Source organism: Tetranychus urticae, chromosome 3 (genome assembly GCF_039701765.1).
Source record: "Tetranychus urticae isolate SD_2017Ah chromosome 3, NJAU_TeUrti_SD_1.0, whole genome shotgun sequence".
Lineage (NCBI taxonomy): Eukaryota > Metazoa > Arthropoda > Arachnida > Trombidiformes > Tetranychidae > Tetranychus > Tetranychus urticae.
The window spans coordinates 8,103,588-8,122,283 of NC_142960.1; the positions used below are offsets into that span (position 1 = coordinate 8,103,588).

Consider the following 18,696-nt stretch of genomic DNA (forward strand, 5'->3'; position numbering starts at 1 on the left):
TTGTAACAATTATATCCTTTTAAATGACCATAGGCAACTTAATCAAATTGTCTAATTAACCAGCCTTTTATGATTAAATAACTGCAGGAAACAAAGGATAAAATTAACATGAAAAGTAGGCCTTGACCTTTACCTTTAAATGCTGTTCAACAGTTACATTTAAAATGTACACCTTTAATTGTAACATTTTTAATGTAAATCATAATCCTACAAATAGCAACACTCATCTCTATTTATGTGAATAAAGGTTTTAAGGTTAGTCAATTTACAATTTATAACAGTTAATCCGATTAATTAAACTTGGGAAGCAGAAAATTAACTCTTTTAATGTCTAATAATATTACAATTGAAGATTGATTAGACACTTTTTACTGAATCAGAATCAAAATTTTAAAATGTATTTTCCCTGATCATAGAGATCAATTTGGGTCAAGTAATTGTAATTCACCGATTACAATGATTATTATTCAAATATTTGCCTTTTGTGATCAAAAAACAACCAACAAATGCTATTGACTTGTAACCAAATTTAGTCTCCATTGATTAAGTTTCGCGAATCGGGTTAAAATAATCAAATTAGGTGATTGATTTAAATGTAAATTCAAAGTCTAACCCCATGTAACTGTTGAGTTATAAATTGATTCAACTTGTTCAGTATCAGTATTGTTTATGATTGAAACTGTTGAAACTAAATTCATTTATCATTATAAAATACAATAATAATCATTTTGAAAATTTAATTTAACTTCATCTCAACTCTCATAAATCACAATTTTTGACTTTATTGTTTCTTCAATGGGTTTCATTACTTTAACTGTCAGTCGTTCACTGGTCATCAAGATACTGGTTAATGTTTTGGTGAACCAGCGTGATGTCCAAGTAAATTAAAGTGAATCTAACTGTAAGGATAATTGTTGATTAACCATGAATAGATTGACCAGGATATTTGTAATTGAAAAGCTGATTGTGATTAAAGTTGACTCAACACCTTAACTGTTACAATCAGATGGAATGTTGATCAAACTAAATAACCATTTCTATTAATTTTGACAACCAGTTTTACCTCTTGAACCATTTGTACATCAATGAAACTGTTAATTGAATTTGATCAAATTAAATTGTGGCCCAAATAAAGAAACAAATGTCTTGCTTTTCACAACTAAATTAAAACCAAACTAATGGTTCAAAAATGAAGAGTAAATACAACTTCCAATGGATTTAAGGTTACAATTAAAATTGACAAATCTTGCAATTTAATGGAATAATTTATTAAAAATAAAATTTGAAAGCATCAAAAATAGTACAATATTGTAACAATTGAATGAGATATTATATGGAAGGCGAGTTTCTTTGAGGGAAACTCGTTGGTGGTTTAAGTGAGATTTGGATTCAATGAGAGTTGATTACGGTTAAATTGCCATCTTTAATCAATAAATTGTTTTGCTTTACGGTGATTTTTGCGTAAACTTTTGGCTGCTTTTGAGCTTCTCTCCAATTCCCGGTATTGTTTCATTGTCAGCACAATATTGCGTCTATGAGTAGTCAACAGATCAAACAAATCGCTCTTTAACTGTTCTTCAGCGTCATTCTTCTTCATTGTCGCCAATTTAAACAGATATCTGGCAAATCGTTGGACTGGTGAACCGTCAGGACCTAAACCTGGAGGTGACCGCAATGTGCGTCCAATGGCAATGGGCATGAATAAAGGTGCAGCCATGTAAGCCAAGGTTTCCTTTATAAGACTCTTCATCAGTGGACTTGCTACTGTTAATAATGATCCTTTGGTTGAAGATTGAGATGAAGATTTATCACATTTTATTGAACTTATAGAGATGACCAAAAGTGGAATCCAAATAAACTGTAAACAAACAAAATTAAATTTAAATTTCAAGTTAATTTATTCTTTCCTTTAGGTTCAACTTTTTACTGATTGACTGAGCTAATTACTGGATCATTCAAAATACAAGATTTATTATGCTGTTGATCAACATTAATCATCTTCAACCATGTTATGTACAAAATTTGCAGCCTTTTTATATCAATCAAACCATTAAATTGTATATTAACGTGCAGTTTAACGCCTAACATCAAATTTTGTGATCAAATTCAAGTAATTGGATGGTCAATGGCTTCATTTCAATGTCATTGTCTAATTAGAACTCATTCAATTGATTGATTTAGATCAAGATTCACCTCAATTACAATTTGCAAATTGTGTCTATATTTTCACATGAAACAATTTTAGTTTTAAATGTAAATTGTTAATAAATATTGACTTAAATGTTAACTTACCGTTTGGAGTTGCATTGTTTTAATTCAATCCAAGTATTGTATCAAAATAAAACAAATAATTGATTTTGATAAATTGTTAACAACAATTACAATCCATGAAATTTTGCTTCACAATTAACAGCAGTTTAAACGATGAATAACAATCATCTTGAGATCCAAGTTTAATATTGTAACAAACAACTCAGCTAAACGTCAATATTTAAAGTTGATTTGATTCCGTTGAAATTGATTTACTTTGATGGTTGAAGAAGGTTAAAATTGATGGTTTGGTTTAATTGTTGGTTAACTGTTGGATCAATTGCACTAAATGATACAAAATGAAAGCAACTTCACAAATACTTTTGGTTTTCTGGTGAATCTTGTGAGCACTAAGAAAAACAATTCAAGATGAGTGGATCTTTTTTTGCTCAACTGATGAGGATGAAAAAGATGATGATAATGAGAGTAGTGAATCAAGTTGTAAAGAGGGAGAAAGGGAGCGATGCCTAAGGCCAGAAGCTCGAATCGGCTAGAAGCCAGGTTTACCTTTTTTTTCACTCATTTCATTATTCCATTTCAAGTTTATGAGTACAATAATGTCGGCTTTGGTGGCCACACCAATGTTTGATCATTTGACTTTTGCTGAGCTGTAAAAAACGATATAAATGATGAGCTTGGTGGACTTGCTGTTGGTACACAATTTGCAAAACAAATCAGTGAAGGTCAGTATTTTATAATAACTCAGCCAAGGTTTGCTTTTTTGACCATTTTGTTTCCAACGCGAATAAAGTACAATATTTTTCAACCAAATCACCATCAGGATAAGCATCAGAATCATCTTCAGACTCATCATCATCATTAATGAAATGCTTTTTTTGATTACATTGAGTGGTACCAATAGATATTAGATTATGCTTGGTCAGCCAAGGGCTACTCCGTTATTAGGTGACAAAATTGCTTTTGATGAGTAGATTAGAACTTCTATCAATTTGAATTTCAGCCCATTTTCAATTACAGTATAAATGCGATGGTTTGATATGAAATCGTATCGGAAGAAATGATGAAAATGATGATTTAGTTTAATATCGATGAAAATTTTGTAGTTTTCAGGAAACGTATTGGAGGCTTTGCTGAGGCTTTGGTTTGTCCTGTGGGTCGTGTCATATTGGGTTGAGTTTGGTCACTGAGTTGGCTTAATGTAAATGTTTGTGTTAACTGAAAGAAATTAGAAAAAAGTAATTTTTTGTGAAAATTACTTTTGACCTGATTGCCAGGCATTTAATTTGTAATCAAGAAAGTATAATAACATCAAAATGATGAGCTATTAATAAATCAATAATGTAAAAAGTGGATAATAATACAAATAAAGGGATCACTTGTTGATCCAGTTTCCCTTTTAATACACACATTAACATATTGTAAAATCAGCCGTTTGTTTGATGAAAATGATAATGAATATAATAATATTAATAATCGGCACAAATTGGAAAACAAATTTTCTTTCATCAATAAAAACATTCAAAGTTACATTCGTCTCTAAAAATTATCAATGAATTTACCTCTACTTTGATCTGACCGAAAGGCTAACAAATTTTAACATGTTACTGAGTTAGCTAATGGTAATGATGATGATGGCGATAAACCTGATAATTAGGTGAGAAACTTTTATGATGATGAATAGAGAAAAAGGTAAAATAATTGTTGTTTCAAATAATTGCGCTTTAAGGTAAACACTTTCCACATTTTTGAAGCCAAGTAGCCATAATACGAACCTTGACCCTGAAGTTGAGATGAGTTTGATTGTTGGTTATTAGGAACGTAAATTTAATGAAAGTGGAATGTGAAAGCTGAACAATATAAATCAAAATGGATAGTCAGCGATGCCAAGTCATTCGGCACACAATGTAACCAGATTTACTGGACTTTTTTATCCCTTTCATTATGTGGCAAAATTGTAATTTGAATGATGTTTCGACTTTTAATTTACACAATTAGGATTTACTTTTATGTATGAACTAGATCATTGCTTTTAAATAAACCAACAATAAAACACAAGAATCATTTTAGCATTAAATTTCTGGAACTATTTAGCAGCATTATTTACTATCGCTATTGGTACAGCTTTGATACAGACATTTGTATCGATCAATTGATCAACCTTTTGAGATCAAAGTTTTGTTTCATTACAGACATGATTTTATTCATTCAGTAATTGTTTTGATTAAATTTTGTTCAATGATTGATCAATTTATTTATAAAATTTGACCTTCTTTCGGTTAATTGTTTGACAACTTTATTCTTGGATTAAGAATGAAAGTCTTGATTACTGTATAAATAGTAATCGATAGTTTCAGTTGAAAATCAAGTTCCAATATTCCAATGATTAAACATAGTCATCGGAATACATTTGCAGATGAGTTTAAATAATATGTTTATTGTTTTCGCATTATTCAACCGTTTTTACAGTAAGTAGTTTTAATGAGATGCACTTTAAAATTGCTTCAAGCAAACATTTTCATTTCTCATTAAAGTTAACATAAATGAGTTGTATGGGATGTTATTCAGGTAATAAAATTCATTTTGCATTTTTATTTACAAAAAAACAAAACATTCTGTCAAATTCATTTTATTGATACAAATAACGATGGTAATAATCGTTGTGGTTCAGTATTCACTTTGACTTTGATCCTCCATCGGCCATTTCAATCTGCAAAGTGTTACAATTTCAATAACTTTTTTAATATCAAAGTATATTTGATCTTTGGATCTAAAAACTGGTAATATTTGCAAAGTGACATCTTTAAGGATTGGTTCAGTCTACGTTGAGCTATTGAGGAAAGCTAACTTCATTTGGATAAATATTTAACATTGATATAACACAAAGATTACATTGCACCAGAATAATATTTTTTCAATGAATTTGGCCATGGAAATGGTTATTTTGAAATTAACAATCAGGATAGGAGGCTGGATTGACCCAGTCTCAATGTCCGTAACAGCTCTCTTGACGGCTTCTGTTTCAAACTGATGTTAGAATCATCGGTGCATCTCTTCCATACTTTCTGTTTTCATGGAATGAGCAACCATTGATTGTCAATCATGATACATTTATGAGCCGACACAGGATCAGAACTTGGAATAAAGTACTGCATGTATCAAATTCATGTATCATAAATTATTTAATATCATTAATTGGAGTGTATCAAATGTCAACATCAATGCTGAAAAAGTTACAAATTATAAACAAACACTGATGAGATGAGCAAACTCAAGCTGAAAATCTATCTCAATCTAATTTTCAACCGACCATTTTGGATCAACATTTAATCCATTAAAAACCCAACTTTAGCGTCTTTCAAACAAAAGTCATCTAATTGTGACCATAAACTGTCAAACCCGATGAAAAAATCGTACATGTATCTTTGTTTGTATCGACTTTAATTTTCATTTGTGACTGTATTATTTAGTTTTACAGTGGGAGACAAACGTTTGGATTTTCTTGATTTTTATGAAAACCAAACAATTCGTTCGCAAGACAAACTCGCACTGTATTAGCTATCTGATTAATTTATTAATACTGCTAATTATTCAGCAAGCTTTATAAGAACGTTCATAGTAATCACATAAATTGTTATTGCTTCTCTCAATTATTATGATCTTAGCTGTATACGCTTATAAATATGACAGTTGTGAATTGCAATAGTTGGGTAAGAGTTGTAAAAAATAACAATTAAAAGTCACAAATCTTGAATAATGGATAAAATGAACAAGTTGAGTTCATTTCTTGTTTATCAAGTCAATGTTAAAATATTAATAATTGTATGCAAATAATTGAATGCTAATCAGCTCCCATCGAAGCGATAAACAATAAACTGACAATTACTTGAAATGAAGATTCCATTAAGAATCATATTCTTCTAGTCCCGTTCAGCCCTTTTGTTTGTTTTGAAGATTGTGCCAGGTTAGGTAAATATCATCTCAATTGTTAGTCAATTTGAAAATACAATTTTTAATTTAATGTTATCTCATTTCAAATTTCTTTGTAGCCATATTATGTTGTATAATATTGACCAAAATGCTGTTGAAAAGCTATTCCACCAATTATATAGATTTGTTGATCAAAATACTGTTAATAAATTTTGTTGTATTTATTTTAATCAAACTAATTTCATTAATACGTTCAGTCAAGCGCTACCAGACTTTTGCCCAAAAAAAGGGGAACATTTTATTTGGTAATTTATTTGAAGTTCTTCCCATTTTTGGTGATAAAACACATCGTAAGTTTCAACCATTTTAATGTTCATCGAATCGCCTTATCATTTCATCTTATTTGTTGAAATTTTTTGGACTCTGTTGTAGTTGTCCGAAGCACACTTGAACGATATGCAAAAGACTTTGGACAAATTGGTTATGGCGTTTTCTGGTTGAGTTGGTTTCCAGTGATTGGTGTAATTGACTATCAGCGGACTCAGGTATGTTTATAAATGACAGAGAGTCAAAAATATTGGTTTAGTGATGAAACTGATTTTCCCGAGTTTCTTCGATTCTGTGTTACCAGGAAATTTTGGCAAAACCATCGATTCTCGAAAAGGGATTTCCTTTTGAATATTTGCGCTACTTTATTGGCGATGGAATACTTTGTTCATCAGCTTCTAAATGGAAGGAACGAAAACGAATGATTCGCCCAAAATTCACGGCTGCTTCAGTTTCCAATTTTGTACCAACTGTCACATTGAAGGGTCAGCTGCTATTGAAAAAATTGGAATCTGTTGAAGGTACATGTGTTGATGTGACCAAATTTGTTTCATTGACTTCGTTATCCATCTTGATAAAAATAACCTTAGCTACTGATGTCGATGAAGAACGATTAGTTTCCTTGGATGAATCTTTGAAATGTTTCATTAAAGGTACCCTTTTTAGAACCATAAATCCGTTTCTATGGCCTGATTGGTCACATAGCTTGTATGGGTGTCTGATTGGTTTGAATAGTAAAATTGAACAGGTTGATTTACTAGTGAAGGAAGCAATCCTTAATTATTTGGTCAGCAAAACGGAATCACAACCAGAAAACGGGAAATTTGTCTATCGAGCAGCTCTTGATGAATCCATAATGGTTTATCTTTTTGACCAAATATTGAATGAAACAGAATCAGTTGACCAAGCAATTGAGGCAACAGTCGAAGAAATGAAAACACTTTTCATTGCTGGATATGATGGACCAAATAACGCTCTTGTTTGGTTAATCTATGTTTTAGGTAAGTTAAACAGATTCACACAAAAACAAATTTTGAAAAACATTACATTGCAGGCCTAAACAACGATGTCCAGGAAAAAATATATCAAGAGGTGGCTGATTTTGATGAACAGTTAGTGGATTTAGATGTAATCAAACAATGGACTTATACGGAACAATGTGTAAAAGAAATATTGAGACTTTTTCCTCCAGCGCCGTTTGCTTCGCGATTAGTTACGGAAGATGAACCTTTCAATGATAAAGTGTTACCCAAAGGTGCTTTCATTTTCTTCTCGATTTACTCGATCCATAGAGATGAAAGAATTTATTCAAATGCGACAAAATTTGATCCAGATCGGTTTGAACAATCAAATGCATCTTCACTTCCATCTGGCTCTTATATTCCTTTCGGCCTTCGTCCTCGGGATTGTATTGGTCAACGATTTGCCATGGTTCAGATGAAATTACTTGTTGCTTTGTTGGTTAAACATTTTCAAATCAAGTCCACGAAACCATTTGAAGAGATTGGCCAAGAAATTGATTTCACTCTGAAACCAACCGAACCTTTGTATGCTTTTTTCAATAAAAGGAAAAATGAATTGTACTTTTCTTGATTGATCTCAACTTTTTCCGATCTTTAAATCGACTGGATAATTGCATCAAATCAAAACAAATTTATAAATTGTTATCACAGATTACTCTGAAAAAGATTTATTTTTAAAAATTGGTTTGATTGCAAATCCGGAAAATTTGTACATCCTTATGAGGAATAGGAAATATTAGTTTATCAAAAATAAATATGATTATAGTTCAACATGACGTTTAAGGATTCGTTTTTCTAGTTCGTTGTGGACTTTATCCACTTTGTAGTTCAGTTCTTTTACTTTTCTCTCGATATGACTTGAGACTTTAACATCATCAGGTTGGTTGACAGTATCTTTACCCGTAAGACGTTCATTATTCAACTGTTCCTCAAAGAAATGCAGCTTTTTAATTCGAGTTTGGTAATGAGTTAATTCATCTCTTAATGATTCAAGCTCGTCTCGAGTGAAATCTCCGGCAAGAGCTAGATTCCATAATTTTTGGACATTCGCTTCCTCAAATTCTTTACCTTTCGGTCTAATGGTGCGATCTTTCACTTTAGTCTTTAAATCTTCATAATTTCGTTTCAGTTCAAAATGTTTATCTTCTAAGGCTTGATGCATGGATCCTGTGGTAATGTTTGTCTTTTTTTCTGCGGTTTCAAAACTGATTAGATGGTTATCAAGCTCATCTTTTTTGGTATCGATTGAGGCAATCTCATGTTCAGTAATTAATCTGTGGTATTCATCAATTTTATCTTGGTGATGTAGAAACTCTTCTTTCAAAAGTTTCAGTTGTTCTTCATCGAAACCCGTGTCCATTGCTTTTTGCCACAGCTTATCCAGCTTTTTATCACGGAATATTGATTTCTCAAAAGTCTTGAAATCTCCAACAGAGTTGCCATTTTCAGAATTTAAAATGTCACCTTCAAGACTATACTTTTTCAAGATTATTTTTAAATTTCGTCGGACAGCAGCTTCTTTCATACCATCCTTATCAGCACCTTCAGTTCTAAGCCTTTTGAGATTTATTTCCTGTTTATCATGATCCTTTAAATCAGTCATTAAGTTTTTTAATTTTTGACCAGTTAACCTCTAAAAAGGAAAGGAAAACGGATGAAACAATAATCAGATCAGCTAGATTTCAATAGCATTAGCAAAAGTAAACAGCACAGAGATTGGCCTTACCTTGCTTGCTTTCTCCCATAGTTGATTCAATTTGTACATCCTAAATGGTTTATCGATATTATCGTTAGAGAGTGACACTTCTTCATTAAGTTCCCGTGAATATTTACTAGTTGATTGTGACAAAGTTACAATAAGTAACAATACAAACAGGGATGACATGATAAAACTAAGATTGACTTTCATGGTGGAAAAATAATCAGCAGATGTCAGCCAACTAAATTAAATAAAAAATAACTATGAAATGACAAGAGTGAACAACATTTAAAGCAAATTAAAAATTTAATCAGCTGAAATGACCAATTGGTGATCAATTGAGCCATCAAGTGACTTGAATCAAGTTTGAAAGAAGGCAAAAACATACAAAGGCGCCATTTTCAAAATTCTCAAAATTCAAGATCGTGATCCAAAAGATAAAAAAGCAACATTCAATAATTTATCATTTACAATCATGAAAAAAACAGAATTTAATTCTTCCCAGCAACCTTAAATACTTTAATCTAGCTCAATCTCTGGAAAACACCCTGAAATAATGTGATTGATAACCAAAGTAATCATATGAATTCAAAAATAGAAAGTGATTCAGACTTATGGCAATATTTGATAGGAAAAGATGAAGAGAAATAATATGTCAACCAATAATCTAACCTAGCTTTGATGCAAATTGAAATTAGTCCATATTTGTCAAATGATGATCAACTGATTGGATTATTGACCCCGAATCCACAACACAGATCAATTTCATCAAAGTTATCAGCGATTTTTGAGCTTAATGTTGGTGATTTAATGTTCATCAAGCAACATCATAAATTGTCAACCGATTTTAATATTTGAATACACCTTAATAAAACAATAATTTGATAATAATTCAGTAGCTTTCAATATGATGAATCATTGAGATAATACTTGGATGAGTTGATTAATCAGTGTAAATTCAATTGTAGGGTACAGTTTAGTCTGATCGACAAAACCTTGGTAATGATAAAGTGTGAATAAATCAGGTTTTGAAAGAAATCTATTAAAATTGAAACAGATGATTAGATAAGGGTGGTTTAATGGGGAGATGATTAATCAATATATGAATAAAATGATTGTAAAATAACAGTAACGTGTAATTACTAATTACGATTATTTCATGTTTTTTATGCTTATTTGTTTATTTGTTACACTCACTTTCACCATTAATCAACATTGAAGGACAGTTTGACAGTTTTGTTTGTCTTTTTGTTAGACATTTTGTTTTATTAGTAAATTATCATCGATACATATTTTATCAACAATTATGGTCATCATTCTGTCAACATGTTGTGATACAGATTCAACCTTTTTAACAACTGCAATACCTTATAAAGATTTGCAACGTAAATACAATTTAAAGTGGACAATGAGTGACAAGGAGATTGTTATTAGAAGAAGTCGCTATGAATACATAATCAGATTGCCACCGAATAAGGTTTTGTCAGCTTTTGTTAATGAAACAACAATGTTTACAACATTAACAATGTTTGATGAACTCGATGGTAGATGTACAACAATTTGGAGTATCTGGTAATCCAACCAATAATCTATGCAAAATGACCTGCGACATCAACTTAAATTCACCAGACAATTTGGTAACACATCAATATAACCTTTGCTTATTTCAGTGCAATCTCATTTCGACAATTAACCTCCAAGATTAATCTCAACTGCTTATATAAATATTGGTAAGAAATGCTGATCTGAAATTTATAAACCATATCAGTTGTATATATCAAGCAAAACGACAAAACCAGACAAAATACAGAATTGATAAAAATTGATTGGGATGGTTATTGACAATTGGTAAACAAGTTGTTTTGATGAATTACATTTTATAAAATTTTTACATTTGTACATTAAATATACGAAAATCAATGTTTTAATCGTAAATATCAATGTTATTGTTTTTTGCTTTTGATGTATCAATAAACAAATGGTTGCGAATCACGCTAACCAGTAATTAAAATTTCAATTATTCAATCATTTTGTTGCAACATTTGAAAAACTAATTGATTATTTTCATTGAAATGGGCTGAAAATTTATTATATAAATGAAATCTCAATTTGTTGATCAGTCTTGAACTGGATTGATTGAAATGAAGTTTAAGTTTAAATTTCCGTATGATTTTATTTTCAACCCGAAAGTTGAAAAGGATCAAAATTTTGAGCGATTTATATCAAGTTTAACACCAATTTATTCACCAACAGGAGGAATCAGCCGTTTGAAATCAATCGCAATCTTCTTGAGCTTCTATGCCATTGGATCGATCAAGCAAATTATCTGTTTATTTGTGACAGCGGACGATGAAACGTTGATTCTACTTGGCGATCCTTTCCAGCCTTTTGGGACAAACAGATTATTCTTGGACATTTTAATTGCTGGCTGGATTGTCCTTTGTTTCATCAATTTCTTGGCTGATACTTATAACCGCAATGCAAAGGCAACCATTTTCTGGTCAAAGCAAATGGCTTCAATATTTGAAGAGTATCCTTTGCCTTCATGGCGAGTCGATAAAGTTCATCATTTAGGTTATGATGATTATATTGATGTTTGCAACAAATTTCGTCTTGTTATTCGCTATGCTCGATTCACTTCACTGATGTCCGTTTTAAGTGTATGTGGTTATATGACTCCAACCATGATTGCCAATCCTGATTACTGGTTTATTAATCTTAATTGGACTTTATTCTACATCATTGCTGGAACTATCTCGATCCTACGGTTGATTATTTATCCATGTATTTTCCTTATCTGTGTTTACACCTTTAATTATAAACTAACCCATATTTTTGTCCCTCTTAAAATTAATCAATTGAGTAAAATTGATGAGAATACATTGATACCTGTAAGGGAAACGAATACAATTAGTGACATGAAAATAATGGCTAAATTGTACAAAGAAATGTTTACTTACAACAAATATTGGAGTGTTGTTAACGGATTTGGTCATTGTATGAGCTTTATGATTAATTCCTATATACTTTATCCGATCTTTTTTATTGAGTCAACTTTGATCACTCGACTTATTTGCGTTTACTGGACCATACTTTGTCTGCTTTGGTTTGCTTTCCCATACTTGACTGTTTCTTACATGAATTTCAAGGTATTTTACGCAAAACATTTAATTATCATCTAGGAAATGAATGCATCAATACATGATTAAACCTTCTTTTAATTATAATTACAAAACTAGATTTCGAGAGTCAACAAGAGGATTTTTTCTAAAATTAAAGATTTGGCTAATCCTTTCGAAGGGATCAGATTGATGGTGACTATGGAACATATCAGTGAATTCAAAGGCTTTTCGATATTCACATTTCACGAACCATCATATATAAGCTTTGTTTTTGTAAGAAATACTGTCAAACTCACTAATCAATTGTTCAACTTAAATTAATTTTTCTTTTCAATTTATACAGCAATCTTTGGATTTGATTACGTATTTCTGTCTTTTCATCCAGAATCTTGGCAGAGCTAAAAGCCGATAGTTCAATAACTAGATTGGTACGAGACAATTTTCAATCAAAGGCAACAGGAGCTCAAACGGTTGACAAGTACCAAAGGAATAGACTAGACTTGAAAGTTATTGAAAATAGATGAACCATTGTTAGTCTGACAAAATTTACAAATAGATTAAAATCTTGACCATTCTCAAAACGATGATTGGTGATTGATGAGGTTGTGAATAACTCATTTTGGATACAGTTTTATGGATTTAGAAATCTGATGTATCCTTAGTTTGATGAGTTCAATAAAATAACATTTTTGATTTTATTTCTGTTCATCAGCTGCCTTTTTCTCTTCGAATTTCGCAAATTCTTCCTTGGCAATTTTATCAACAATATCTTCTACCTGTAAATGATGAAATAAATATTTAGTGAATGTGAAATGAACAAATTTTGAATATTCTTACTTGTTCCACGCCAAGAACTTCAGGTATGTAAAATTGCAGCATATTCTGAACACCACTTTTAAGGGTAACAACGGAACTTGGACAAGAATTACAAGCACCTTGAAGTTTTAACTTAACTATTCCATCTTCGAATCCCTTTACGTAAAAGAATAGCAAAAAATTTTAAAAACTGTACATCCAATGTGACATTCAAGTTGACATACCATGAAAATAATATCACCACCATCTTCTTGCACTGTCGGCCTGATCCTAGTCTCTAGTAATTCTTTGATCATGAGGACAGTCTCGTCTTCCTCGATTTCACCTTCTAAATTAAATAAGAACCATGAATGTCGATTAAAAAACTGAAATGAAGATAGATATGCACTGTAAATACCTTGAGATGCTTCATCTTTTACTTGATTAACAATTGGCAGTCCAGAAGAAAAGAAATCAACTAGCACTGCGAATATTTCTGGTTTAAGTACTCTCCATTCAACATCTTCATCTACTTTAGATACTGTAATAAAATCAGGTCCTAAGAAAACTGATTTGACACCTTCAATGCGAAACAAAGCATTTGCTAAAGGCGATCGTTTAACTGCAGATAACCTATCCGAGAAATCCATAGTTCCTGATTCCAAAACGGTAACTCCAGGCAGAAACTTCAAACTGTTAGGATTAGGTGTATCTTGAGTTTGTATAAACATACATCTTTCTAGAACGATAAGAACGGAAAATGTTACAAAAAAGAATCACATGGAGTTGAAAGCTTACTTGACTGTCCAAAAAGATTTGATTTGAATGTAGATTTTAGTAGATTGGAGTCGATTTTAAACGTATGGACATTTCTTTGTTGTAGAACTGAGGGCACAGAAATGGTGTTTACAGGGAGATGGTCTAGGATACAATTCGCAAAGTATGGGTGAATTAAATTTAATTTTCTGTTGAGAAAGCGAGCCATATTAAACTGATATTTATCTCAAACCTTTGATTGAGAACCTGTTTTGTTGAAAACAGCTGATGGGATGATGCTGGATGGAGGTGTCATGGATACAAGATTAGATAACTCCGTAGTACGGTAAGGTTAAGTGAGTTAAAGAAGGTAAATTACGCATCCAATATTTTTTAAACATTTCTTAATTTTCATTAAAATGCTTATTTCTAATGAATTGTTAAATAGATCATGTTTTAACTTTTGAATTCGTTAATTTTGAGTTTCTTGGAGAATTTGATTCTGATGATATTTGTTCATGGTCTGTATTTTCACGATAGATAAAAACCGATTTTATCATTGGTTAAATTCATCCTTTATCATATGCTTTTATCATTTAAAGATTATTTGCTTACTTTGTGAAAGTCTACATTCTCGGTTTGAGGTCAATGATGATTTGGCATCACGAGACTTGAAATATTTCTGATAACCTTATTTTTCAAACCACTTCAGATAACGGATTCTGAAGATATAAAATAGTGGACTAACAGAGGTAAGAGGTATGTTAGCTGATGAGACAATGGATAAGGATTTCAAGGTAGATGTTAATTAATAAAAGTCAACCAACAATAATAAAAGGGTTAAATCTTTAACATCTTATTATAGATTTAACGCAAAAGTGAAATGAATTCACAAGATTTTAAATCTAAAACTACTCGATGACTTTTCCGTAATTCCTTAGAAAATTGATTATTTGAAATGGTGTTATCATTGAGCTAATAAATAATGTTTTGACAGAGGGAAAACAAAATTTCTACACAATAATACAATTATTACATCTTCATAGTCATCCTGATTCCTTGAACAACTCCAACATCAGTATAGTTGAAATAGAAGAGACCGGCTAGGGTAGCGATGGATAAGGCATAGACGGACAAAAGAGCTAATTTAGGTACAATAGGGCCGAAAACTCTGGGACGAATATAGTCGACAACAACAGCTTCGATACCCCAATGAATATGAAGGACCATAGCCAAAGCTAAAGCATAATCCATAACAGGAGACTTTATCATAAAAGAAAGAGGCATTACACCAATCAATCCGGCGCTAAGAAGTCTTTCAGCATTCCAGACTGGTGTATGATTTTCAGCTATAATGCAGAAGTAAAGAAATTTTATGTTAGAATTTTAAAATTGATTTGAAGTACTTATAATACAATTAAACGATTACTTACAATGTGAGCTAACATTGGTGGCACAGAATCTCTGAGGAACCACACTGACCAGAGAATTTGGTTTGGTAAGAAAAGGTAAGATACATGATTGACTTTTGATTGACTCAATTGTTGATAGCTGTCGACATTTTAATGATGCAAAACGCTCTGGAAAATTAATAAACAGATAAAAAAAATAAATAGTAATCAAGGTTATTTCTTGAGCTGGCAAAAATTAGGTACACAGAAAGGGTAAATGAAACAAGAGCTTAACTCACCTAAATGCCGGGGGAATTGTGACAAAACTCGGTTCATGATTAAATATTAATTAAAACGATTTATTAACAAGTTAAACCAATCACTGTACTAAACAATTTACTATTGACAATTTCACCAAAATTTTCAATCACAGATGGGGGCAACTCTATTTCTTATCCCCATTTTAAATATCACATACTCTGCCATCTATTGCCAAATTAAGAAGAATCTCGAACTGTATTTCATACTTTCATTCATTTTAATTTTTAATTGTTAATTAAATGTTTATGATTTGTTTTTAATTATTAAAATTAACTTAAATTAACTTGGTATTATTACTAAATAAGATTTGGTTATAATTAAATATATATTTCATATAAAATCTGTTAAGTTATCTTCAAACAATTAAAAGACTTTCAATAACAAGACAATTCTTAGTGAATGGACAATTCAGAAGAAAAAAATTCAATGATTTGTTGGATTTGTAATTTCAGGTTATTAATCGGTCCCAGTTTCATCTTGATTCAAAAGCAACCGAATTTCGTCTTCACAATTTTGATTCTCAGCCGCATTAATTTCAGCATCTTCATTACATTCAACATGGGTTTGAAGTTTGTTTGTTGGTTTAAACGGTTTTCCACTGAATGAACGATTCTCTTCTAGAGATAATTTTCTTCGTCTTCCTCCAACTTGTTTAGATTCTGAAAAGTAAAAACTGTTTATTAGTGGAATTGATTAAAAAAATGAGTTTAACAAATCATTTGGCTCACCTGTTAATTGAAATACATTGTCAGAGGGGACACAAAATGACATCGTTCTGTGTTGCCAGCTTAAAGGAGTTTGATTACTGCAGTTATTTAGACTGTTATTGTTGATATTAAAATTGTCCTCATTGCTATCAATTTCTAGATTAGGTGACAATTTGTCATTTGACAAGGAGTCAAGAAAATTAATTGAATTAATTGACCGAGAAGGCCGACGTTGTTTGACAACAGAGAGATTCATTGTTGAACCAGAATGAGGATTGATGGAAGCTCTTCTTTGATTCAATTCCATTGTTGGTTGAGAAGAAATAACAATCTCTGGTTTAGGAGGTAAACCTAAATCTGGATGTTTTTGATGCATACCATCAACAATAATGAAAGATACCTTGGAAAAAGAAAAGAAATGTCAGCAAAAATGTTACTTGAAATGATAAACAGGGGACTTTTTGTTCTTACAAAAATATTACGATCTAAAATCCAATTGCAATCATAATCATCATCATCTTCTCCAAATGGATTAATCAACTGTTCAGCAACTTTCAACCAGCCCATAAAGAAGAAGAACTCAGCAATCGTAAAGAAAGGTATATAAAATGTAAATGGTGTTGTATCAGTTCCAAGAAAAGCTATTGGATCAATATTGGTTTGATTAACAGTGGACGATCCAAAGTCAAGCTGAATTGATTCAGTAGCTGTTGAGTTTGAAGATGATATTGTTGTATATTGACGTCCAATCAATTTGGCACCAAAATAAGTATACACAGCAATTGTAACCGTTTGAGTATAAACCAAAGGAATACTTATCCAATCAAAAGCAAATAAAGAGCCACAATTACCACGAAAAACATGCATCTCATTGATAATTTCACGTACAAACATTTCATGTTTAACCTTGCCTTCTCTGTAAGCTTCCATTAATAGTGAGGTAAACCATTGGCTTGGTATCCACCAGCGACCATAAACATCGACAGTAGCTAAGTAAGCCTCTAAATCCTCATAAGTCATTAACCCGGCCTTCACTAAATCCTCTTCCGTTGGAAACCGTTTACGGATTGATGTACTAATGGCTTGAAAGGTTAATCCCTGCATGGCTAGCATGTATCTCATTAGTGTAATCCTAATCACGGTGGACCTTTCATCGATTCCAGGAAGATACGCCGATACCAGCATTGCCAATCTAAAGTGATAAGTAAATAAGATAAAAATACAAAATAAGTAAACATTTTTAAAATATTTAACACTTCAGCTTTTATCAAAAAAAAAACAATTACTTATCAGGCCAAGGGATAGCCAACCATTGCTGCCACCAACGGGTGACAACAATAGTTACATAAAAACCAAGAACAAAGGAAAGTGGAATGAAATTGGTGTAAGTGTCACAATAATCAGAGAGCTTATTGAATATTCTGGAATATAAAAATAGAATAAAATGTTTTAACGGTTAAAATTATTTAAATTGTCAATAAATACCTTTGTTGATTTTGGCTGAGAACTCGGTGGTAAATTAAGTGAATTAGATAAAAGAAGAAGCAAAATATAATCATTTCGCGGTACAAAAGTTTATAAATACTTCCTTTCCATTTGATTAGTAATCGAGGGAATCCAGAAAGACGAGATTCGGCAACACTAAGCGTATAAGTAACTGTCATAATAACGATTAAATATTTTGGCTTTAAGTTATTAAGTATTATTGTTTTATTGAAAAACTGAAAAATAGTCAACTTTGCCTTCTGTGTTTAGTGTTGTTTATTTGTGCAAGACGATTTAATGTATTGTCTACGATTGATTGGACTAAGGTAATTTGATATTTTTGATTACAATTATAGGCTGCATAATTGTTTGGCTGGTTGATGATTAAGTGATAAATGGTTGATTGAGAATAGCGATTAACTATGGTTTAAGTTTAACTCATAATTCATTAACATGGTTTAAGGAGTTGAGATTTCATTAACCTTGAAAGATTGATTTACAATCATCTTCATTTTGCATTTGCATTTATTGATTAAAGCAGAAGCATATTAGTTTATGTTGAACTATGTCAATTTAAGGTTGCATTATTTATTTCATCAAAATTAGAGTCGCTTGATATGAAATATGAAATTTAATTAATTTTAAAAATTACAGTTAGATTGGGATTTATTGATAAATCGATATTCATATTGATTTAGGTTAAAGGTTAGTTTAAGGTTAGTTTAGTTAAGAATGGAGACTAATGTGTGAAAGAGGTTAAAGGCAAACTTGAATTTAAATATCTAACTTAAAATCTTATTTGTAATTGTTATCATTAGTTTACCTTAACTCAACTTACCTTTATTTTTAATCCGATTTAAATAATTTTATATA

General features: G+C 31.2%; 7 protein-coding genes across 7 annotated transcripts; 2 read left to right on the top strand and 5 right to left on the bottom strand.

Annotated features, from left to right (window-relative positions):
* Positions 1–1,236: 1,236 nt before the first annotated feature.
* LOC107366939 (uncharacterized) lies at positions 1,237–2,722 on the bottom strand. Its single transcript, XM_015934583.3, has 2 exons — positions 2,293–2,722; positions 1,237–1,858 (listed from the first exon to the last, which is right to left on the bottom strand). Exons 1-2 carry the CDS (start codon positions 2,305–2,307, stop codon positions 1,424–1,426), a joined length of 450 nt encoding a protein of 149 aa, XP_015790069.1. The 5' UTR covers positions 2,308–2,722; the 3' UTR covers positions 1,237–1,423.
* Positions 2,723–6,162: 3,440 nt separating this feature from the next.
* On the top strand, positions 6,163–8,318 carry LOC107366931 (cytochrome P450 4V2-like). The gene is made up of 4 exons (XM_015934575.3): positions 6,163–6,548; positions 6,631–6,743; positions 6,830–7,526; positions 7,580–8,318. Exons 1-4 carry the CDS (start codon positions 6,347–6,349, stop codon positions 8,116–8,118), a joined length of 1,551 nt encoding a protein of 516 aa, XP_015790061.2. The 5' UTR covers positions 6,163–6,346; the 3' UTR covers positions 8,119–8,318.
* Positions 8,200–9,489, bottom strand: LOC107366934 (alpha-2-macroglobulin receptor-associated protein). Its single transcript, XM_015934578.3, has 2 exons — positions 9,274–9,489; positions 8,200–9,180 (listed from the first exon to the last, which is right to left on the bottom strand). Exons 1-2 carry the CDS (start codon positions 9,454–9,456, stop codon positions 8,308–8,310), a joined length of 1,056 nt encoding a protein of 351 aa, XP_015790064.2. The 5' UTR covers positions 9,457–9,489; the 3' UTR covers positions 8,200–8,307.
* Positions 9,490–10,478: 989 nt separating this feature from the next.
* On the top strand, positions 10,479–12,689 carry LOC149093296 (uncharacterized). The gene is made up of 2 exons (XM_089268567.1): positions 10,479–12,395; positions 12,486–12,689. Exons 1-2 carry the CDS (start codon positions 11,388–11,390, stop codon positions 12,687–12,689), a joined length of 1,212 nt encoding a protein of 403 aa, XP_089124693.1. The 5' UTR covers positions 10,479–11,387.
* LOC107366937 (NFU1 iron-sulfur cluster scaffold homolog, mitochondrial) lies at positions 12,445–14,182 on the bottom strand. The gene is made up of 5 exons (XM_015934581.3): positions 13,962–14,182; positions 13,582–13,902; positions 13,409–13,512; positions 13,206–13,340; positions 12,445–13,144 (listed from the first exon to the last, which is right to left on the bottom strand). Exons 1-5 carry the CDS (start codon positions 14,146–14,148, stop codon positions 13,064–13,066), a joined length of 828 nt encoding a protein of 275 aa, XP_015790067.2. The 5' UTR covers positions 14,149–14,182; the 3' UTR covers positions 12,445–13,063.
* Positions 14,183–14,703: 521 nt separating this feature from the next.
* On the bottom strand, positions 14,704–15,729 carry SdhD (succinate dehydrogenase, subunit D). The gene is made up of 3 exons (XM_015934582.3): positions 15,610–15,729; positions 15,353–15,499; positions 14,704–15,268 (listed from the first exon to the last, which is right to left on the bottom strand). The coding sequence occupies exons 1-3, from the start codon at positions 15,644–15,646 to the stop codon at positions 14,952–14,954; spliced, it is 501 nt and encodes a 166-aa protein (XP_015790068.1). The 5' UTR covers positions 15,647–15,729; the 3' UTR covers positions 14,704–14,951.
* Positions 15,730–15,866: 137 nt separating this feature from the next.
* Positions 15,867–18,117, bottom strand: LOC107366930 (bestrophin-4-like). Its single transcript, XM_015934574.3, has 5 exons — positions 17,824–18,117; positions 17,625–17,759; positions 16,810–17,530; positions 16,360–16,738; positions 15,867–16,290 (listed from the first exon to the last, which is right to left on the bottom strand). Exons 1-5 carry the CDS (start codon positions 18,000–18,002, stop codon positions 16,088–16,090), a joined length of 1,617 nt encoding a protein of 538 aa, XP_015790060.2. The 5' UTR covers positions 18,003–18,117; the 3' UTR covers positions 15,867–16,087.
* Positions 18,118–18,696: the final 579 nt, after the last annotated feature.